Below are 20,723 nucleotides of genomic sequence, written 5' to 3'. Positions count from 1 at the left end.
CTCAATTTGAGTGTTTGGTGGGTTACCCTTGGCCAGCAACCAGATGCCCACGCAGCTGCTTTCTCACTCTCTCTCGAAAGGGCAGGGAGACAAAATGGGATGAGAAAGCTTGTATGTTAACATTATAAATGGGGAGGCTGCATGCTTGTTACTGTCACAGGTACAACAGAGTTGACTGGGGGAAAACTATTTTAATTTGTTAAAATAGATTTGAATAGTAAGAAACAATCACAAAAAATTAGCATCATCCTGCCTTTTAGGCTCAACTTCACTCCTGACTCCTTTGCCTGTGCCCTGAAGAGCAGGGGGGATGAGCGATAGGGGTTTTATAACAAATCTCTGCTACTCCTTTCTGCACATATTTTGTCATTGCTCCAGCATAGTCTTTCCATGGACTTCTACACTGTGGACATAAGCTCCAGCACACCTCTCCCTGGGCTGCAGGGAAATACCTGATCTGGTGACTCAAGCACTTCCTCCCTGTCCCTTGCTTCTTCTCTGATGTTGGTGTTTGCAGGGCTTTTTCTCACTCTTCTTCTTCCCTCCTGCTCTGTCTATGTGGTTTTTTTGCTCTTTCCTGTATACGTTTTCAGAGGGGCCACCAGCTTGGCTCAGGGGGTCAACTGTGTCTTGCAGTTGGGTAGGTTGGAGCTAGCTGTGCCCAGTACAGGGCAGCTCCTGTCTCCTCACAGAGGTCACCCAGTAGCCCCTGCTGCCAAAGCCTGGGCATCTACAACTAGTGCAGTGGTGTGACTGCTTTTTCTTCAGCTTCCCTAAATCCCTGATTTCTAAACTCCACCTGTGCAAATCAGTACCACGGGAAGTCATCTGAGTGAATTTGTTGGTACAGGGACAGAAAATGGTTTCTGTTTCCTCTTCTACTCTTTAAAGTCCTGACAAGCTTTGTGGGCTGGCAGAGTTTTCAGCCTGTCCCAGCTTCATCTGCTTAGGATTTAGCCATTTTAACAGGTTAATAAAACACCATGTCTTCACAAGCTCGGACTGTCACCCTGTGAGGCTGATGAGCTGTGATAATGAGTCAGTAAAAAACACATAAAAGCCTTCCCCAAAAAAAACTTTTTCCCAATACTGGCTAGCAACCCACGCATTCTGACACTTCGGGACATTTCAGGGATCAAAGCACCTATCCATTGTCCTTTCCTTTTTGCACTTAGTTAGAAAAATTCTTCTTCATCCACTTCTGTAATGCACTTCATTTCTGCTGATTGACAGGTTCACATGCCAGCTGGCAGAACAGCTTTCAGGCACCCTAGTCAGTGGTTGTACTTCGAAATCTTTACACTATTGCATTTCATTGCCTCACTGCCTCTTCCCTTCCACCTCTGTTGTCTTCTCCAAAATGCCCTTAAACTCGCTATGCATGAGATTTCAACCCCCACAGTTCTATCAGTTGAAAAAAAGTCTGATCACTGTAAGATCCATCCTGTTATACTTGTAAAATGCAAAGAGAAAATTCTTTATCCAATTTAACAATGTTTTTAGTACAGGCCAAATAGACAATTGGAGAGAGGGTAAGACCATTGAAGACTTGAGAATGAGTAATCTTGCAGCATTAGTTGCTACTTCTGATGCATAAATGCATCTCCTTGTGATGATTGTTCTACAGCCTGTAAGGAACTAATTTACAATAAGTTTAAGTCTATATACAAGTGACTACATCAGTAAAAACTCTCAGTGTAAGTGCCATTAATTGTTATTTTCAGCAAGGAGACATCAAATTGATCAGGCCCTGAAAAAAAACCAGAACAGTTAGGAGGCCACATGCCATGATCAGTCTTCAATAGATGTGCCCTGATACTTAAAGTGTACTGATCAGCCACATCAGCCTGACACAACTGGTGGGTGAGCCAGCTAGGAAGGGTGACCTGCTGGACCTGCTGTTTATGAACCGAGACATCCTTGTGAGGGTTGTGATGGTTGGCGGACACCTGGGGCACTGAAATAATGAGATGGTAGAATTCTCAGTTCTAGGAGAAGTAAGGAGGGGCATCAGCAGAACAGCCACCTTGGACTTCAGAGGGCAGGCTTCAGTCTGTTCAGAAGACTGGTTGATAAAGTTCTTAGGAAGGCAAACCTAGAGGGCAAAGGAGCCCATGAGGGCTAGGTGCTCTTTTAGAAGGAAATCCTGGTGGTGCAAAAGCAGGCCATCCCTGTGTGCTGAAAAATGAGCCAATGGGGGAGAAAAGCAGCCTGGCTGAGCAGAGGTGTCTATGTGGATGTCAGAAAAAAGAGGAAGATAAATGAGTTTTGGACGAAGGGGCAGGCATGTTGGGAGGACTACAGGGATGAAGTGAGATCGTGTAGAGAGAAAATCAGGAGGGCTGAAGCCCGATTAGAACTTAGATTGGCCAATTCTTTGAAAGGTAATTAAGAATGTTTCTACAAATATATAAGCAACAAAAGGAGGGCAGAGGAGAATCTCTGTCCTTCACTGGACACAGGGAACAGTAATGGCAAAGGATGAGGATAAGGCTGAGGTACTTGATGCCTTCTTTGCCTCAGTCTTTATTAGTAAGGGAAGATGTTCCCTGGGTACTCAGCCTCATGAGCCAGTAGATGGGGAGAAAAGCAGAACAAAACTCCCACGATCCATAAGGAAATGGTTAGAGACCTGCTTGGTCCATTAGATGTTCACAAGTCTATGGGGAAGGAGGGGATCCACCCAAGGGTGTTGAGGGAACTGGTGGAGGTGCTTGCCAAACCTCTTTCCATCATCTCCCAGCAGTCTTGTCTGACTGGGGAAATTCCATTGGCCTGAAGGCAGCAGGTGTTACACCCATTTACAAGAAGGGCTGGAGGGAGGATCTGGTAAACTACAGGCTTGTCAGTCTGACCTCAGTGCCAGGAAAGTCATGGAGCAGGTCATCTTGGGTGCTATCACACAACATATGCAAGACAAACGGGTGATCAGGCCTAGTCAGCGGGGTTTTATGAAAGGCAGGTCATGTCAAACTAACCTGATCTCCATCTATGACAAGGTGGCCTGCTTAATGGATGAGGGAAAGGCTGTGTTTGTAGTGTACTTGGACTTCAGTAAAGCTTTGACACCATTTCTCACAGCTGTCTGCTTGATAAACTGTCTTCCGCTGGCGTGGACAGGTGTGTACCGTCTGGTAAAGACTGGCTGGATGGGCTGGGGATTGAATGTACCCTTAGTAATTTTGCGGATGACACTAAGCCGGTAGGAAAGGTGGATCTGCTGAAGGATAGGGTGCTCTACAAAGGGATCTGAACAGGCTGGATTAATGGGAAGAGGTTTAACAAGGCCAAGTGCAGAGACCTGCACTTGGGACACAAAACCTCCATGCAGAGCTACAGGTTTGGGGAAGAGTGGCTAGAGAGCTGCCTAGTGGAGAAGGACCTGGGGATGTTGGTCGACAGCTAGCTGAATATGAGCCAACACTGTGCCTAGGTGACCAAGAAGGCCAATGGCATCTTGGCTTTTATCAGAAATGGTATGGCCAGCAGGACCAAGGAAGCAATTGTGCCTTTGTACTTGGCATTAACGAGGCCGCATCTCAGATACTGTGTTCAGTTTTGGGCTCCTCACTTGAAGAAAGACATTGAGGGCCTGGAGTGTGTCCAGAGAAGGATGACAAAGCTGATGAAGGGGCTGGAGAACAAGTCTTACGAGGAGCAGCTGAGAAAAATGGGGCTGTCTAGCCTGGAGAAGAGGAGGCTGAGGGGAGACCTTATCACTGTCTGCAGCTGCCTGAGAGGTTGTAGAGGGGTGAGTATTGGTCTCTTCCAAGTGATAGGTGATAGGACAAGAGGGAATGGCTTCAAGCTGAACCAAGCAATGTTCAGTTTGGACATGAGGAAAAATTTCTTCGCTGGAAGGTTTATCAGGCACTGGAACAGGCTACCCAGGGAGGTGATTTAGTCACCATCCTTGGAGGTATTTAAAATGCATGTAGGTGAATGATATGATTTAGTAATGCAATATGATTTAGTAGTAGACAGGTTCGGTTGGGCTTGATGATCTCAAAGGTCTTTTCCAACCTAGTCATTTTATCATTCGGTGATTACTCTGAGTTATCTGGGACCTATAGTCTATCATATTGTTTAGTTATCTCAATAATTACAGAAAAGCTCTTGTTTTAGAGGTGTCAGCTTGGAAAATTTTCCCTGGCCTGATGTCCCTCCTGGACCTGGTTCTTCTATGTGTTTAGACACATTAACAGTGTGAAGCCTGCTTTTGTGTGAGTGTACTCAAGGTCTTTTTGTTGCTCTGTTTTTTAGCTGTTCTAAACTGATCCTATCAGAAGTCTCTTGAAAGAGTGAGTATGTGTACATGTAATAATATTACAAAGAAAACTCAATTAGAATATTAAAATTCTACATGACTGCTGTAGGAAGTTTATGGTAGGAAACAAGCTATTATTTCTCTGTGATTAGACAAAAATGCAGTAAAAATATTTTTTCTTCTCTTCCATCTGAAATTAGTACCTCTTCATGTCAATGTTTTATGAATTACTTCTGTTCCCCCCCCCGCCCAGTAATCTGACTTTCTTGATCCTTGTTCCTAAAGATCAGTTGTGCAGGACATACAGGTGTTAGCACAGCTGGCATACTGATGACAGCTCTGTCCATATAGCTGTCTAGTGTGTCATCACTCATATTGTTCAGTGTCATTCTGACCTAGCCAAGCTAAAAATGGTACTCCAGCTCAAGAGGGATTTAAAAACCTTGACAAACTAAAGATAAGACATTGCCAAATGTCATATCCATGTGCTTAACTGTTTTCAGTCTAGATATATCTAAATAACTAATTTCAGGGTGCATTTGTCTTCTTTGTCTTTTGTTGTTTGTGGTTTTTTTTTGGTTTTGGCATTTTTTTTGTTTGTTTGTTTTTTTTTAAAGGCTGAATACCTGAATACTTTCGTTTAGTTTCATTCAGTAAGGAAATATCCTTGTTTGGAGAACTGTGGAATTACTGAATACATTAACTGTTATTTTCTCCAGATATAGGTTCATTTTCAGCCCAAGGTCACTGAAATACATTCATAAGGGATGTATTATAGTGCACATCTTGCAACTGCGGTGAAGCTTAGGTGCAGTGGTCAATGTTTGCAAAAAACAACTCGGTATCAAATTAACATCTTATTCAACAGCATATAGTGTGTGTGTGTAGTAATATGAGAAAGCTTGATTTAAACTTACAGGTAAGCCTGGGATGGTATTCTACCCTAAAAATTAATTTCCAGAATCTTGACTAGTTTTTAAGGAAAAAAAAATACCAGTTTTATGATACGTGTCTCCTTACACAAAAGCTGTTGCACAGTTATCAGTGTTCTTTTAAAAACCACCTATGAAATGGCTTGTATTGTAATTAAATAGATCTGCATGGCAGTAATCAGAAAGAGTAGTCATTAAATCCACATACTAATTCAGAAATTTTTAGTACATTTTCAGTTAAGTGAAATATTTTGTATATGTAATTATGTTCATGTCTGGCTGCCTACAGCAGGGTATTTTCAAACACCCTATCCACTATCAACAGAAGTCAAACCCTTCATTTTGAGGATGTATTCCTTCTTTTGATGAGAGTATGCAGCAATCTGCTGGCCTTTAATGAATACTCAAACCTAATTTTGATGGCCTTACAAAAAGTATCCATTCAACTGTCTCTGTATCTCTTTATCCTTTTCCCTGCTAGGAAGCACTATTTTGTCTAAGCAAGATAAATGTTTTGATTTGCTGTAGTATGGTTTGGCCTTCTTGGGAAAGAAGGGGGGAAAAAGAAAGGAGTGTGAGGATTTTTTTTTTTGGCAGTTCATTTGACTGATTGATTCCAAACATCATTCCTCACCTGTTTCTCTCTCTAATTGTGGCTACAGGTTTTCATATGTTTGATTTAAAATGCCTTCAGTTTAAGCAATGAAGTTGTGTCACAGGCTGCCTCTCTGCTTCCAGAGCGATCCTTGATTGTTGAAACATTCTAATGAAAAACACTGTGTCCATGATTATGTAGGCCCTCATTCAATGGGATGAATATACACTTTTTGAGTGATTTCCTTATTTCCTAGGAAAACTCAGACTCTAGTGTTTATGAGAAACTGATATTAATAGTCTCTTGGATCCGACAGGGTTCTGTGGTATATACTTCTTTGGATGTCACCTGTGTCATGTTCTTCAGTAGATCTGTTGGGGTCTGTCTTCGCTTTAAAGGACTAACACTTCAGATGTGATCACTGTTTACTACAGAGCCCATGCTCAGGAATTACAATAAGTGGGTATATCCTTAGATTGTCTGTATTGGCAACTTACTTGAAGAACTACTGTTACCAATTTTATTCAGTACTGCTGCTGGTGCAACTTCCTTCATGTATATTCACTTGTATTTTTTTAGTATAGTGTAAGAAGATCAACAGTATATAATTAAACATTAAAAAAATCAGGAAGCCGCCATTAAAGTTTCATTCTGTCCACCAATGTATATACCTTTTTCACTGTTCTCCTCACTTCCATGATCATTTGTGCCTTTGTAAAACTTGCCCATTCAGATGAGTTACATAACTTATTTCTGGGCGAAGGACTGTGTCCTGTTGATGTGTATGTCCTTGATTTGTGCAATATGGCCTTCATTCTACATCCTGCCCTGGAGGTATGGACATTATGCAGCTAAATCAGCCACATATTTACAAGACTGATTAAGGCTAAGATGTGGTTTGCATTCAGTCTGCCTCCTTCTATTTTAAAAAATTCTGAAAACATTTTTGTTAATTATATGTCATGTGTAGAATAGTTGATGATCCAGTAGAAATTATTTTACTTATATTCTTTTAGAATTATTTGCCTATCATAGTTGTAGTTTCTGTTTTATTAGCAGTATGATCATCTCAAAATCAGAGTAAATCATTGTTTCCTATTCACTTACCACCAAATCACTACATCATTGTATTTTTTGTTGCACTGCTAAATTGCAGTTGATGTGCAGTTGTGTTAAAAAGAGGAGTAGGAAAAGAAAGTAAAATAAGCCCAAAGTCTTTTACTTTCTAGGTGTTCTTTTTTTTAATGTAGAATTGGTGAAATCTATTAAAAGGTTATCCTAAGTATTATGACATAGTACAATTTATAAACACAAATGGTCTTATTTTCTTTTCACCGCAAGAAAACACTGAATTAGGCCCCAGATAAGGAGCTAATATCTCAGGTTTGTTGTACCAGTTAGACCGTAACAGGACAAAAATGTTAGGGAGGAGTAAGCAGATCATATACTATCTACAGCTTGCCAGCATTTAGTACCAAGTCTCTATTAGTGTAACTAGGCATACAAGCTCAGACTCTGCAGAGGGAAGACAAAGAAGTGAACACAGAAGTGGACTGTAGACAAAATTATTGTTATCTCTGATCAGCAGAGAATTTTTAATACCATTTTTAGACATGTAGAATTAGCCCATCAAATTCTATACCTTGATTCAGTCAATACGGTAACTTCAGTTTATTATTCAGTTCTAGCTTTGATCTGAATTCATCAGTACTTTATTGATTTCAAATTGGGTGGCTGTAGTGTTCTCTGTGTTGCTCTCAATTAATTAAAAAGTTAAACACTGTCATAAGTCACTATGCCCCTTTGTTTTAAAATGTTTTGAGTACTGTAGTGAAGTGGTGTGGATTCAGTTTTGCTTGTTCTCCGATGGTATCTACGTAAGGCTAAACTGAACAATCATACTTAGCCCACTGTCTCAGTACTTATGCTCCATAGAAAAACACTCGGGCAACAGTCTCAGCCAAAATTATGGTTACCAAAATCAGAAAATCTTCACTAGCACTGGGTATAGATACAGATGTATGTTTTTTCTGTTACTTTTTGAGTACAGGGATGTGGAACTGGTTTTAGGTATTTTTTAATCATTGCAATAAGCCTGATGAGGTGGGTTTTTTTTTTTACAGTATAGCAAATTTTTTTTTTTAATAAAATGACATATTTTACCTTGGCTTGATAGTTCTCCAGTGTGTTTATGTGAGTTCTGTTCTTAATTCCTTAGAGAATGAGTCTCCTAACTCCTGTTGTTATCTTTGGATTCCAAAAAACAAATAACCAGGAAGTGATGAAATTAGTTCTTCACTAAGATTTCATGTAGATACGGCCTGTCTACCCTGATTCCATTATAGCTTTCAGTTCCTTGAACAGGTAGCCAACTTGAAGGCTTTTAGCTTTTACTGAAACAATGCTATGATATTAGTACAGTATATACCCAGACTTTGTTGTTAGAATTTTTCCTGAACCTTTGTGAGCATTTTTCAAGGAAAACTCTAGCTTCACATTCTGTTTCTCAGTGTGCATGTGGATAAGGAGCTGATACGTACTTATCTGGGGTGGTATTATTAATGGTGTATGTTTACCACAGTTCAGCCATTTAAAAAAAATATTTTGTATTTTTAAAATTTTATTGTTTGGTGAGTGTCAGGCCCCAGTACTGAAATAGAGAGTTTGAAACTAATAGGGTTAAAAGGACTTCGACTGTCTGCAATGTGTGTGTATTATACCTACATTGCTTATACATTGTTTTTTTCCCCCTAGTATTAGCAATCTGCTTTTGTACTTTGACATAGGGATTTCCCTTGTGAATTTTGTCACAGAAAAAAGAGAATCATCAATATCGCAGTTAAACTTGACTTTCAAAGCTAATAGTGTCTCATTTGGGGGCTGAAATTTAATAAATTTTCTTTGATTCTGGGTGAGTTTTTAAACATCAAACAATGAATTGGCCAGGGTGCAGTAAAATATTTAGATCTATTGACTATGGTTCAGAAGGGTAGAAGGCAAAACACTTGTGGTTTGATGTTGATAAATTCTTAGTACCTTAATCCACATTAATGTTTTCTTTTATCTGTGTGCATACTGGCAGCAAAAAGTTGGGATACATAAGCTATAAAAATGTAAATCAAGTGTGTGTGTGTGTGTGTGTGTATTTAAAGCAATGCATTTTGTTATATTCAGCAAGGTTAACATCTGACCGGAATTACACATGCTGACAGAACACTCTAGAGAATATGTTTGTTCCACAGGACTGTATATCCTGAACCTGGTGCACTATGTGTGCAAAAAATGTGTAGAGGACCTTTCCTGTTATAAAAATTGCATCATAGTGCATATGTTTGGCAGCCACAGGTATTGACAGGAATTCTTTAGGTCAACTTGGGAAATGTAAGGCTCCCTATTCCCACAGAACAGAACAACGAATGAAATAAAATCTTTTCTTCTTTGTATCAGTAGATTTACACATGCATACTTCTGTCAATCACAGCAGATTTCAAAGGCTGTGCTATTATTTGAAATATGTTCGCTTATATGCAGCATTTTACGAAAATCTAATTTTGTAAGTGGTTGTGGAAAAGTCGTCTGGGATTTAAAATGAATGGATGTATGTTTTAATTCACGTTTGCCGAGTTTTTTTCGGGGAAAGGAGGCTCTTAAGAAAAACTGAAATTTATTTTAAGTGGTATTTAGTAAACGGTGTATCTATCAATTTATCTGTATTTAGTAGATACTTAATACACGTTTTGGCATCAGACTGTGTATTATTGTTAAAGACGGTAGATTGTTTTTGCAGGATGAGATATTGCTCCTCAGCAGATACAGCCCGTGCCAAGCGAGCGTATTTAATCTGTCCTTTTGTACTAGATACATCTCTGCGTGTGTTTGTCCGTCTGTATCTCAGCGCAGCCCGACTCCTGGGATCTCCTGGAGGCGGACACGATAATTTTACTGTTAAATGGAATGAAAATGGGTATGGTAAAGGAGCGCAAGCGATGCGTCCGTGGAAATTACGGGTTAGATACGTGTAATTTCGCATGCACGCCGATTACGCCTTGTAACGCGCGTTAGAACGTCTTGTTTTCCGTAGCGATAACAAGGCTAATCGCGGCAGCCCGGTGGCGTTTCCAGACAAAAGCGCCGGTGCCTCCGCGCTGGGTTTCCCGGAGCCGCCCGGCCGCGCCAGCAGGTGGCGCTGTGGCCCCGGCGGCGGCCGCGGGGTGAGGCTGCACAAAGCGCCCGCCGCCAGCCCGCAATTAGGAGCTGCGGCCGGGGTCGCCTTCCCCCCCGCCAATTGCACAGACACGGGTTGGGTCGTTTGGCTTTGTTTGAGGGTGACTCCCTTAAACCGGGGTTTGCCCGGGATGATAATGAACGAACCTCAGCGTGCGGGGCTAAACTCACTCTTCCCTGTGTGATCGCATAAACTTTTTAATTTCGTAGCCGATGTTTGCTTCTTTTGTTAGATGTTTGCTTCTTTTTCTGCACATACCAGGTGGGGTTGTGAGCCTTTACTCTTTCCTTTTCCCTTCTCATTTCAGACCAGGGGAAGATGCTTTTTCTTCTTAACATTCTCTCCCAGCACTCTGAATTAGAGATTTATTTGCAACGAAAAATCAATTAGTCCTAAATTTATTCATGGATTTCAGGTCCAGCGATCAATGCAAGTCCACTCAGTGGGCTCAGGGGGACCCAGTTCATCCCAGTTAATGTGTCTGAAGGGGAATTACCATTGATGCTGTTTTTTCCCTTTAGGTCAGAGATCAGACCTTGCTGTCACAGGCTGCGGCAACCAGGAATGACTTCACCCTGCAGCTACCCAAACTGCACCTTGAGACCTTTGCAGTGGAAGGGCTGAAGGGCAGACCAGAGGTTGTAGCACTTCAGGTTAGAGTCTAAAATAATCCTGTTTCTTTTTTCTTTTTATTTTCTTTTTTTCTTTTTCTTCTTTTTTTTTTCTATTTTTTCTTTTTTTTCCGCATCTGCGGTAGGACAAGAAGCTAGACTGCTCAGAATGTGTGGAAAACAAAAATCTTCGAAACTATTACAGTCAGCAGTTGAAAGAAAAATAATTTCCATATATATTCTTGAATGTAGTGTTTCAGAGATGATATGAACTTTTAATTTAGTACTTATAGTGTTGAATAACTGACAGCAATATGAGCATGGAAAAACCTTATCCCATCCCTCTTTCTTCCGCTCCTTAATTTACACAAGACAAATAACATGATGGGGGAAAAGTCAGGATTTTTATGCTGCTTTTTTTTCATATTAGACTTTTAGAAGTGATAGTGATTTTTGAGTATTCCTAATTTAAAAGAAACTGCTTTTTTTTGGAATACTTAAATATAGAAGCTGTTTTGCTCATGTAAGATTAAAGGCTTGTATGTTTCAAAATACTAGTTTTGTTAGGAGGAAACATTGTGGAAAAAGAGAAATGAACTGAAAAGGGACATACTTTCAGCTATGAAAATGGATTCTTTGCAATGCATTCTCATTGCTTTAAGTTTGTTATGTTTTCTTATAGACTATGCCTTAGTCTTTATAGCTACATGGAATGACTTCGTTCTTGTGGCACATTATTGCTAAAGGCAGAACGTTTTGTTTTCTCAATGAGAGAACGAAAGGCAGAATGAGTGCATACTTCTTTCATTGTGCTCTTCTTTGTAAACCAGAGAGAAGAAAGCTAGTCATGTAAAGTGCAAGGAAGTCAGACAATGCAAGTATTGCATACTGTGTGCACATTTCTGTAGAAATCCTTTACAATTTAGTGTAGGTTTTTTTTATCTAGTATTTAACGCAGTATATAATTGCAGAAACAGGCTCACAAAGTCAAACATTCAAGGAAGGCAGATTCTAAGCTGGGTACTTGTCACTGTTGCACTCTTACATGCATGCGTTTTACTATGATAAAGATTTAAATTACGTAGGTATTATTGTTTCCATAATAAAGTAGTAATATGTAGCACATTGAGATTCCTGTGAACTCTGGTTAACACAGCTGTATGTGTCTAGCAGAGGGTAGAGTTGCAAATGTTTCCACAGCACAGCGATGATCATTTTTTTAAGGCTGTGTGAAAGGTTCCACAGGTGGCATCTTTTCAAAGAAGCTGTCATGGAAGTCACCAGCTTTTAAATCCTGCTCTTCTAATTCGGTGGCGTATTCGGTGATAGCTGCCCTTTTTTTGTCCCATCCCAACTTCCCATTCATTTTTGATCTCAGAATGATTGTGGAAGCATTTGCAAGACAGCCTGTTTCCTTCTTCTTTCTAAGAAGATTAAGTGAAACAGAAATATAAAAAGTTGCATTGCACTTTTGTACAGAGTGCTTGTGGTATAAGTAACACATAGCAATGTATATGCTGGGTAACTTAGTGGTGGTGCAGTATTGTAAACATACTTATTGTTTTACTGACAGCTTCAATTACATGTGGTTACTCTGTACAAACACAAACAGCATCAGTGGTTCACAGTCTCTCTCACTGTACAGTTCCTTTTCTCCTTGCCTTTTCTCCTTGCTTTTCCCTTCCCCTCTCTCTGCCTCTGGTTACACAAGTGCCTGTTTATAAGTTTCTGAGTACACTATAGAGATTTTATTATAGAATTTCCCTTTTATAGCTGGAAGTCAGCTAACTGATTTTGATTTGAATGTATTGATTTTAATTTCACTGTATGCAAAACTGTATAAAGGGCACTCCTGCATTTTTGAATAAGGTAAGCAGTTAGTAATCACTTTACGAACACTTCTTATTAAACCAAGTGGAATTCTTTACATGCATGATCTCTGTAACAGCTACTATTACATGTATTTTATAGTTAGTCTCTGATAAGTATGTTTCACTTAAAGGCCTTATCTGCAAGTGTTAGACATAAGGAGTTTTTCCCCCTAGTCTATATTTATTGATATTTGATGGTTTCTTTTAAAAAAATTGCATAAAAATTAAGAACCTAAATTAGGCTGTATGATGTGGATGAAGCACTAGCTATCAGAACTATTGAGTACTCACAGAAGATTGCATTGTTTTATTTTTATTATTCATGCATCCAATTCATAGTAGGTGGCTAGAATCAGTAATTTATTTTATATCTCTTGGTTCAGTTTTTATCACTTTTTCACCATATCAGAGGAAGGAAAAAAGATAGCATATTTGTATGTGCATACATACCTACGTAGGTTATTTTTCTTCCTTTTTTTTTAAGTAAATGAGTCTTAAAGACATTTTGAATGAAATCTGCTGTGTTTCATTTAATTGATGGGCTTAGCAGCATTAAGGATCTGTATTTCTTGTGATTTGGAGTATGGGAAGTCTTGGAATTTTTAAATTGCTGTTATCTCTATAAGAATGTTTCTTTGGAAAAAATATTCTTTCTTAATAAGAGACAAGTGCAAAGAAGGTTGGCTTAATGAACCTGAGTACCTTGAATGTGAACTAAGCTATTGGAGATTTGCTTTTTTGTGGCATACTTAATTAGTTAGCTTGTAAAACCTGAAGGTTGTTTTTACTAGCAAATGGATTCAACATTCCAAATACCATGAATGCCTACAGGGCTGATCAAACACACAAATAAGACCCTTGTCATTCCCAAATGAAATAATTGTTAAGCTGTATAGGAAGTGATGTGCATCTTTTTAAAGAATGTGTTGTGCACCCTAGTGATAAACTTTATATAGTGAAATTAAATATTTGGGATGTAGAGTTCTGTGCATCTTCTCCAAAGCCCGTGCTTCGTGTAGTGGCTCTTGAATAGCAAACCAACAAAATAGAATGAAATGTAAGTTATTCAATAAAAATGTCCTTGTGCTGAATGTTTTCTGAAGCCCCATGCGAGTAGTGAGAGTATGACTTAATTTACAGGCATTTGTTAAATTCTTGAAAGCTGTAACAAGAATTATTGTAATAGTTGGAAGAAGTCACTTTAAGAGATAGTTAAGTGCAATATCTCAAAGAGTAAAATTATATGATTGCTATAGCTTGGAAACACTCTTAGTGTTTAATCGTTGTGAAGGATTTTGCGACACAAAGTTGGACTCTTATTTAAAGTTAAGTTTGAAACTGGAAAACTTAGTATAATTTTGAAGCCCCCAGAACCAGTGAGCATTTAAGTCATGGTGTTATGGTCGTGCCTGAACATTCCCACTGAAGACAAAAGGTGGAACTGTATGTGAAACCTCCAATAAATATAGGATATAGGGGGAAAAAGAGCAACTGACATAATATGGGATTCCTAATTCTAGTAGTCTTGGCAGATTACTAAATTAACCAGTAAAGATTATCAACACACTATAAAACACAAAGTTGATTGTCCTGCACCTTTAGGAAGAGGATAGTGCTCTCTCAGCTCTTTATTCTGAAAAACATTGGCTTACAGAACTAGTCGTCATTCAGAAGTTTCATTCTGAATTGTCTCAAGCACTTCTATGTCAAGTACGTAAGTAGTACTCATGGTAAGCAATTCGACCTAAAACAACAATGCATACAGTCCCCAGATAAACCAGACAAGGTTTAAACTTTTATGTATAAATAATTAAGCATTCATATACTCTCCCAATAGATCATAGAATCATAGCATGATTTGGATTAGAAGGGACCTGACAGAACATCTAGCTGTAATGCCTTGCCACAGACAGGGACACCTTCCACTCGATCAGGTTGCTCAAAGCAAGCCTAGTCTTGATTGACAACCTAGTCCAACACCTCCTGGGATAGGGCATGCACGACTTCTCTCAGCAACCTGTTCCAATGCCTCACCGTCCTCACAGTCAGAAATTTCTTCCTAATATCTAGTCTAAATCGACCCTCTTTCAGTTTAAAACCATTGTGCCTGATCTTACCACTGCACTCCCTGATAAAGGGGACCAACAGGAAAGCTGGGGAAGGGCACTCTTAAGTACTAGAAAGCTGCTAAAAGGTTACTCCGGAGCCGCCTTTTCTCTAGGCAAAAGAAGCCAAACTTTCCCAGCCTGTCCCCATATGGGAGGTGCTCCAGCCCTCTGGTCATCTTTGTGGCCCTCCTCTGGACTCTCTTTAACAGATCCATGTCCTTCCTGTGCTGAGGACTCCAGAACTGAAAGCAGTACTGCAGGTGGAGTCTCAGAAGAGCAGAGTAGAGGGGCAAAATCACCTCCCTTGATCTGCTGGTCACACTTCCTTTGATGCAGCCCGAGATATGGTTGGCTTTCTGGGCTGCAAGCACATATTGCCAGCTGCTAGCTCATTTTGAGCTTCTCATCCACCAGCATCCCCAAGTCCTTCTTTTCAGGGCTGCTCTCAATCCGTTCTCTGCCTGGCCTGCATTTGTGCTTGGTATTGCCCTGACCTAGGTGCAGGCATCCTCTCTTTGGAGAGGTAGATGCAGAAGGGTAAGGACTCATATGAAAGAAACTTCTTGAAGCACATTTAGGTATCTCAGACTAGTTTTGCAATAGCAATAGGATATGAAATGTCTACTTGAATATTAGTGCTTAGTTCCCAAACAGGGGAAGGCTAGCAACATCCAAATCAGTAGCTTTGCCCTGTGTATACAGGTTATGCTCTGTACCTGCAGTTGCAAGTTGGTTTTACAGGAGGTACAGGAGCTGTTTAAACCAAGTAAAGGAGCACTGTCTTTGTAGAGAATGTCCAAGATGTTTTAATACATAGAAGTAGCAGATTTTTTCAGCGTTGTCAGAGAAAAACAGTGGCTACAAGAAACTAGCTGTGGTTGTCGGAACTGCATCTGCTATGTGTCTGAAAGACATGCATGTGGCTGTGTGATCAAACAGCCTTCTATGTTCACAAATGGTAGCTGCCTACAAATTTGGAATTGGAGAAAAGGTTGTCATTTTTTTGTCATGGAAACTACCTTGACCTCTGTCTTCAAAGTCTTCGTTTCTGTATTTTATTAGTTGGCTGTATTTATTTGTACTGGTTGCTTTTGGTCAGTATTTGGCATGGAGGACCTGTTCCTCCTCAAATATCTGGTTGATGAAGTTTTGAAGAAAACGGATACTCACAGGTAAACTTGTGTTGTTATTTCACAGGATTCGTATGAATTAGAGGATCCAAATGGGCAAGTTTTGTGAGTGACTCTAATGAGGATGTGAATATTTAATGCATTTATGTGGTGTATGAAAAAGCAGATGTGAGAGTGAAACCCTAGGTAGGCTTCTGGTGTAAAAGGGATGCACATAGTTGTTTCTGTATTTGTCAGTAGTTCTAGGTGTTACGAGAAGGCATATCTTTGTGTGCTGCTGTTTACCAGAGATGCAGTATTAACCTGACTGTTGGAAATCCTTTACATATAAAGAAAAAATTAGTTTATTATAACCAAGGACTTGAGTAGGTAAATTTGCGTTTTTCATTGCTAAGCTCTCATTTAATTATGAAAGCAACTGTATGTTGGTGGTGTGCCCCCTGTCCTCCAGATGGGTTTCACTGTGCCTTCTCTGTCCCAATCTCCGTGCCTGCTGCCTCGCACCCACCAGCTCTGCTGCTCCCGTTCTCCCTGCCGTGCCTGCACTTGCTGCTTGTGCTTCTCCTCATTCTGCCTCTGCCTGCTGCTGCGCCTCCGTCTCTGTCTTGTCCCCTCTCTCGTGCTCCCAGTCTTTCCCACTCTGGCTCTGTCTGGCGTGCTCTGCCTTTATCTGTCATTCTGTCCCCACTGTCCCTTAGCCTCTGTATCTCTCCCTCCCTCGCTTCCTGCTTGCCCTCATCTTGTGCTCCCTCTGTTATCCGTCTTTAGCATGTGTCCATCTGTTCAGGCAGGTTTAGGAAATTCCCATGAGATTTACATGTACTTCTTTGTGTTTCTTAGTTTTTTTGAGGTAATTTGAAATGAAAAGTGCAGTAATAACATAAGGGCTTGTAGTGGTGGTAGTAATGTAGTGAAGTACTGACATATCTTCAGTGTTAATGTATAATCATTATAAATTTATGAAGGCATAAGTTCTTCCCATTTATTTTATGTAAATTATGTATTCATGTATGATTTACTCATGCATTATCTGATTGTGTCGTAGGTCCACTTTTTTAATTAATTGGGCAAACATAAATGTAGTTTAAAGTGTTAGAATCTTTTTAATTTGTATTTATTTTCACTTGTTTATTAATTTTAGATTTATGCTTGATAGATTAGAAGCTAAAAGATATGCATAATTCTGCTGGTAATTCTTCTCAAAATAATAAACACTTTCTCATTCCTGTGCTTACTTGTCAATAAAAAAGTTCTTACCACATTGAGGAAGCAAGTGATTTCAAAGGTAACATTATAATTCTGTCATCAGATTTTATCCTCTACATAGAGCAAGCCTTTTAAACGTAAATCACTTTTGGTATGAGGACTTAATGGAATGGATTAATTGTGGAGTAGCTGCATGAAAACTGAATTATTAATATGTTAAATCTTGTACTTTTGTTTTGGAGCCTTTTTCTTTACTTTTTTAAGTGTCATAGCTACTAAAAAGAGCTAATTGCGGTTTTTTTCCTCTTAGTACTTTAGAAAGTAGAAACCTTTTAAAAACAGTCTTAAAGTCAGTGTGTTTATATAGATGTACACCCAATATGCACACTCTTCTAGTGTTTTCTTTTTACTTCCACCATTTCACCCATGGAAAAAACGGTCTATTCCATTACTGAGGCCAGAACTCTGCCTTCTCTGGGATTTGGCAGCTGCCTCCTGTTGGGTAAAGCTGAGTCTTCACTCTCAAGGAGTTTAACAGCTGCTATCAACAGCATCTTGGATGCCCCCTTCCTCTTTTCTTCTCCTCTCCAAAAGAGGACTAATTTTTTTATCTAGTGTTAAAACGTGCTGCTTCTGGACTGACCACCAGCCTGCCTTCCAATATTCCGTTTAAAGAGAGAAGTGATTCTTTTTTAGTATAATCATACTTTGTACTCGCACCTTGAGTTGAAATACTCATAAATAAGTGTTTTAAACTCATTAGTGGGATGACACCACTTGCAATGCTGACCTTTTGCAAACATAAGTTTGTCAAAAATAAAGTTGGTGCGGGGCCTAAGAAACAATAGTTAACAACTATGTAAAATCTGAATAACCATATTGAAGAAACATAACAAGAAGAATTCTAATCTCCTTGCATGTGTGCAGCAGGTGTCTGGAGTCATGTCTCTAGATAGGTTGTATCATAATGAAAAATATCCAGAAGTCTTTTTAGCATAATTTGTTTAAACAAATTTCTTTAAAACATAAGTGTATGTTAGCAAAACACAATTATAAAGAAAAAGTGAGGTATCTTCAAGATGCTGGTGATGTTGGAAATACGCTTTTTATCGTTTGAATGTCACACCCCCTCTTTCTGCAGGCTGTGTTCCCAACTTCCTCTCTTCCTTACAGCTTTTCTTTTAGCAGTCATTTTCTCCCTGTCCTCTATGGACTCTTTATTGCTCTATCTCCTTTCCTCATTTCCCTCCTCCTTATCATTAGGCGCTTTTTCTCACTTCCTTGGCTACCCTTTCACTTTTTTCATTCTCCCTTCAGCTTTCTTCATTCTAATAAATAAATAAGAGACTGTATGAAGAACCCGTCTCAGAAGGCTTTGTAGTTAGCTGGTGCAATGATTGCACCCCAACCCTGTTAGAAATCTTTGGCACTGTGGGACCAAAAATATCAAAGTCAGTATCCATAATCACCAATTAATCAATTACTGAAAGCTATCTCTTTATGCCTGTGAAACTACTAACTCTTGTCCAGCTTCTTTCATATTTAGTTTTAAAAGAACTTTGCAGTTAAGATCTGCTGCTGATTATCTTGAAAGGCAAAGTTATTATATAATCATTTAACCTTTCAGTAACCTTTCTTAATGGAAAATTTTCTTTCTTGACCTTGCCAATCAGTCATGTAACTGTCTGCCTTTGTCCATTTTGACTTTTTCATACATTTATGTATGTGGTGTGTGGGTCACCTCTTATGAATTATCTGTGCTGATATGTAAGAAAGCTCCAGAATTGTGTAAAATGTGTACTTAATTCACCAAGTTTGTTTATTTAGTTTTGCTTCTACTTGTAATCCTCGGATGTTTTGATTTTTTTTTCCAGCTGGTTACTTTGCTGCTGCACCTTATAGCATAAAGTCCCAACAGGAAGCATCTTTACTGAACTTCTAGTCACTATTCTTTTGTTACTCTAGAGACATGATCTCAATAAGTACCTAAAAGAAACTTGCACTTGGGGCACAACAACCCTGTGCAGTGCTACAGACTAGGAGAAGTCTGTCTAGAAAGCTGCCTGGAGGAGAGGGACCTGGGTGTGTTGGTTGACAGCTGACAGAACACGAGCCAGCAGTGTGCCCAGGTGGCCAAGAAGGCCAGTGGCTTCTTGGCTTGTATCAGAAACGGTGTGACCAGCAGGTCCAGGGAGGTTATTCTCCCTCTGTACTAGGCACTGGTGAGACCGCTCCTCAAATCCTGTGTTCAGTTCTGGGCCCGTCACCACAAGAAGGATGTTGAGGCTCTGGAGCGAGTCCAGAGAAGAGCAACAAAGCTGGTGAAGGGGCTGGAGAACAGGCCTTATGAGGAGAGGCTGAGAGAGCTGGGGTTGTTTAGCCTGGAGAAGAGGAAGCTGAGGGGAGACCTCATTGCTCTCTGTAACTACCTGAAAGGAGGTTGTAGAGAGGAGGGTGATGGCCTCTTCTCCCAAGTGACAGGGGACAGGACAAGAGGGAATGGCCTCAAGCTCCGCCAGGGGACATTAGGAAAAAATTCTTCACAGGAAGGGTCATTGGGCACTGGAACAGGCTGCCCAGGGAGGTGGTTGATTGACCTTCCCTGGAGGTGTTTAAGGCACGGGTGGACGATGTGCTAAGGGGCATGGTTTTGTGTTTGATAGGAATGGTCGGACTCGATGATCCAGTGGGTCTCTTCCAACCTGGTCATTCTATGATTCTATGATTCTATGATTCTAAAGCTGCCTCAGTGAATAAGAGCAGACTCCTAAATGCTGTAACTACAAAAATCAAGCATGTTCAGTAACAGAAAATAACCAATATAGTTTCTACAGCACCTTGTTTGTTAGGCAGTTTTTCTTTCTTCAGGAATCCTGTCTTCCAGAACTGCATGGGATTATCTGTGCACCGTATCTTCAGAATAGTAGTAATTTTACCAAATATCCACTGCGTAGCTTGGCTATAACTGTATTGTTTGATATTGTCCACTGTGTGTACTGTCGTAACACAGATAAGCCCATTCAGAAGCATAGCTATTAAACTGTTGAGAGTCATGTGGGTTACAAAACGATTGCATGAAGTGAATACAATGCAAGATTAGAAATTGCCTGGAGCCTTATTTTTTGTACTGGTTCTTTTCAAAAACTAAGAAGAAATGCTGAGCAAGTAAGTCTGAGCAATAGGAGTTAATAAGGCAATACACAAATACCTTAATGGCAGAAACAGAATCAAACTATTTTTACTCTTAATTGTGTTTAAACTAAAAAAAGAAACTTCTTCAAATGCTGAATCTTTTGTTTAGCCTTTTTTCATTTAACTGCTTAGTGTTCTGTTATTATAAAACATATCTCTATCTGTTACTCTTACAGAACAAGAAAAAAAAAGTGCTGTATTTGTGTAAGAATTTTGTAATGGAATCAGGGGAGGCATTTCTGTCCAGATGTTGCATTTGGTGGATCTTGTAGTTAAAGACCTGGAAGAGGAAGGGTTATCTACAACTTGAGTGAGTTTGTTATGGCTTAGTGATTTGCTGATTGATTTCATTTGCTGTCAGTTAAGGCTCTCTTAATGTCAGCTTTCTTTGCGTAATGCCTTGAAATAAAGACCGATGAAGTTTTTCAGATTGATGCCGTTTACATAAACTGACCCTGATTTGCCCTTCTGCATAACAATATAAGTGACAGCAGTTAGGCAAAAATATAGCGATGAATATGCAACTTAAAGCTTAAGAAAAATACAGTAAACCTTTCAGAATATACAGCTGAGCATAAAACAGGCT

The 20,723-nt window shown here is 39.6% G+C and overlaps 1 protein-coding gene across 2 annotated transcripts in view; it reads left to right on the top strand.

Moving 5' to 3' along the window:
• Positions 1 to 20,723, top strand: part of CCDC171 (coiled-coil domain containing 171) — a 148,404-nt gene that overhangs the window by 97,516 nt on the left and 30,165 nt on the right. For both annotated transcript variants that reach the window (XM_069879831.1, XM_069879832.1), the window contains one exon: positions 10,541 to 10,672. In XM_069879831.1, the coding sequence (XP_069735932.1) occupies positions 10,541 to 10,672 (132 nt within the window). The remainder of the gene's footprint in view (positions 1 to 10,540; positions 10,673 to 20,723) is intronic.

This window comes from Phaenicophaeus curvirostris, chromosome Z (assembly GCF_032191515.1).
Source record: "Phaenicophaeus curvirostris isolate KB17595 chromosome Z, BPBGC_Pcur_1.0, whole genome shotgun sequence".
NCBI lineage: Eukaryota > Metazoa > Chordata > Aves > Cuculiformes > Cuculidae > Phaenicophaeus > Phaenicophaeus curvirostris.
The sequence above is the reverse complement of the archived record's forward strand: the minus strand, read 5'-3'. Positions and strand labels throughout refer to the sequence as shown.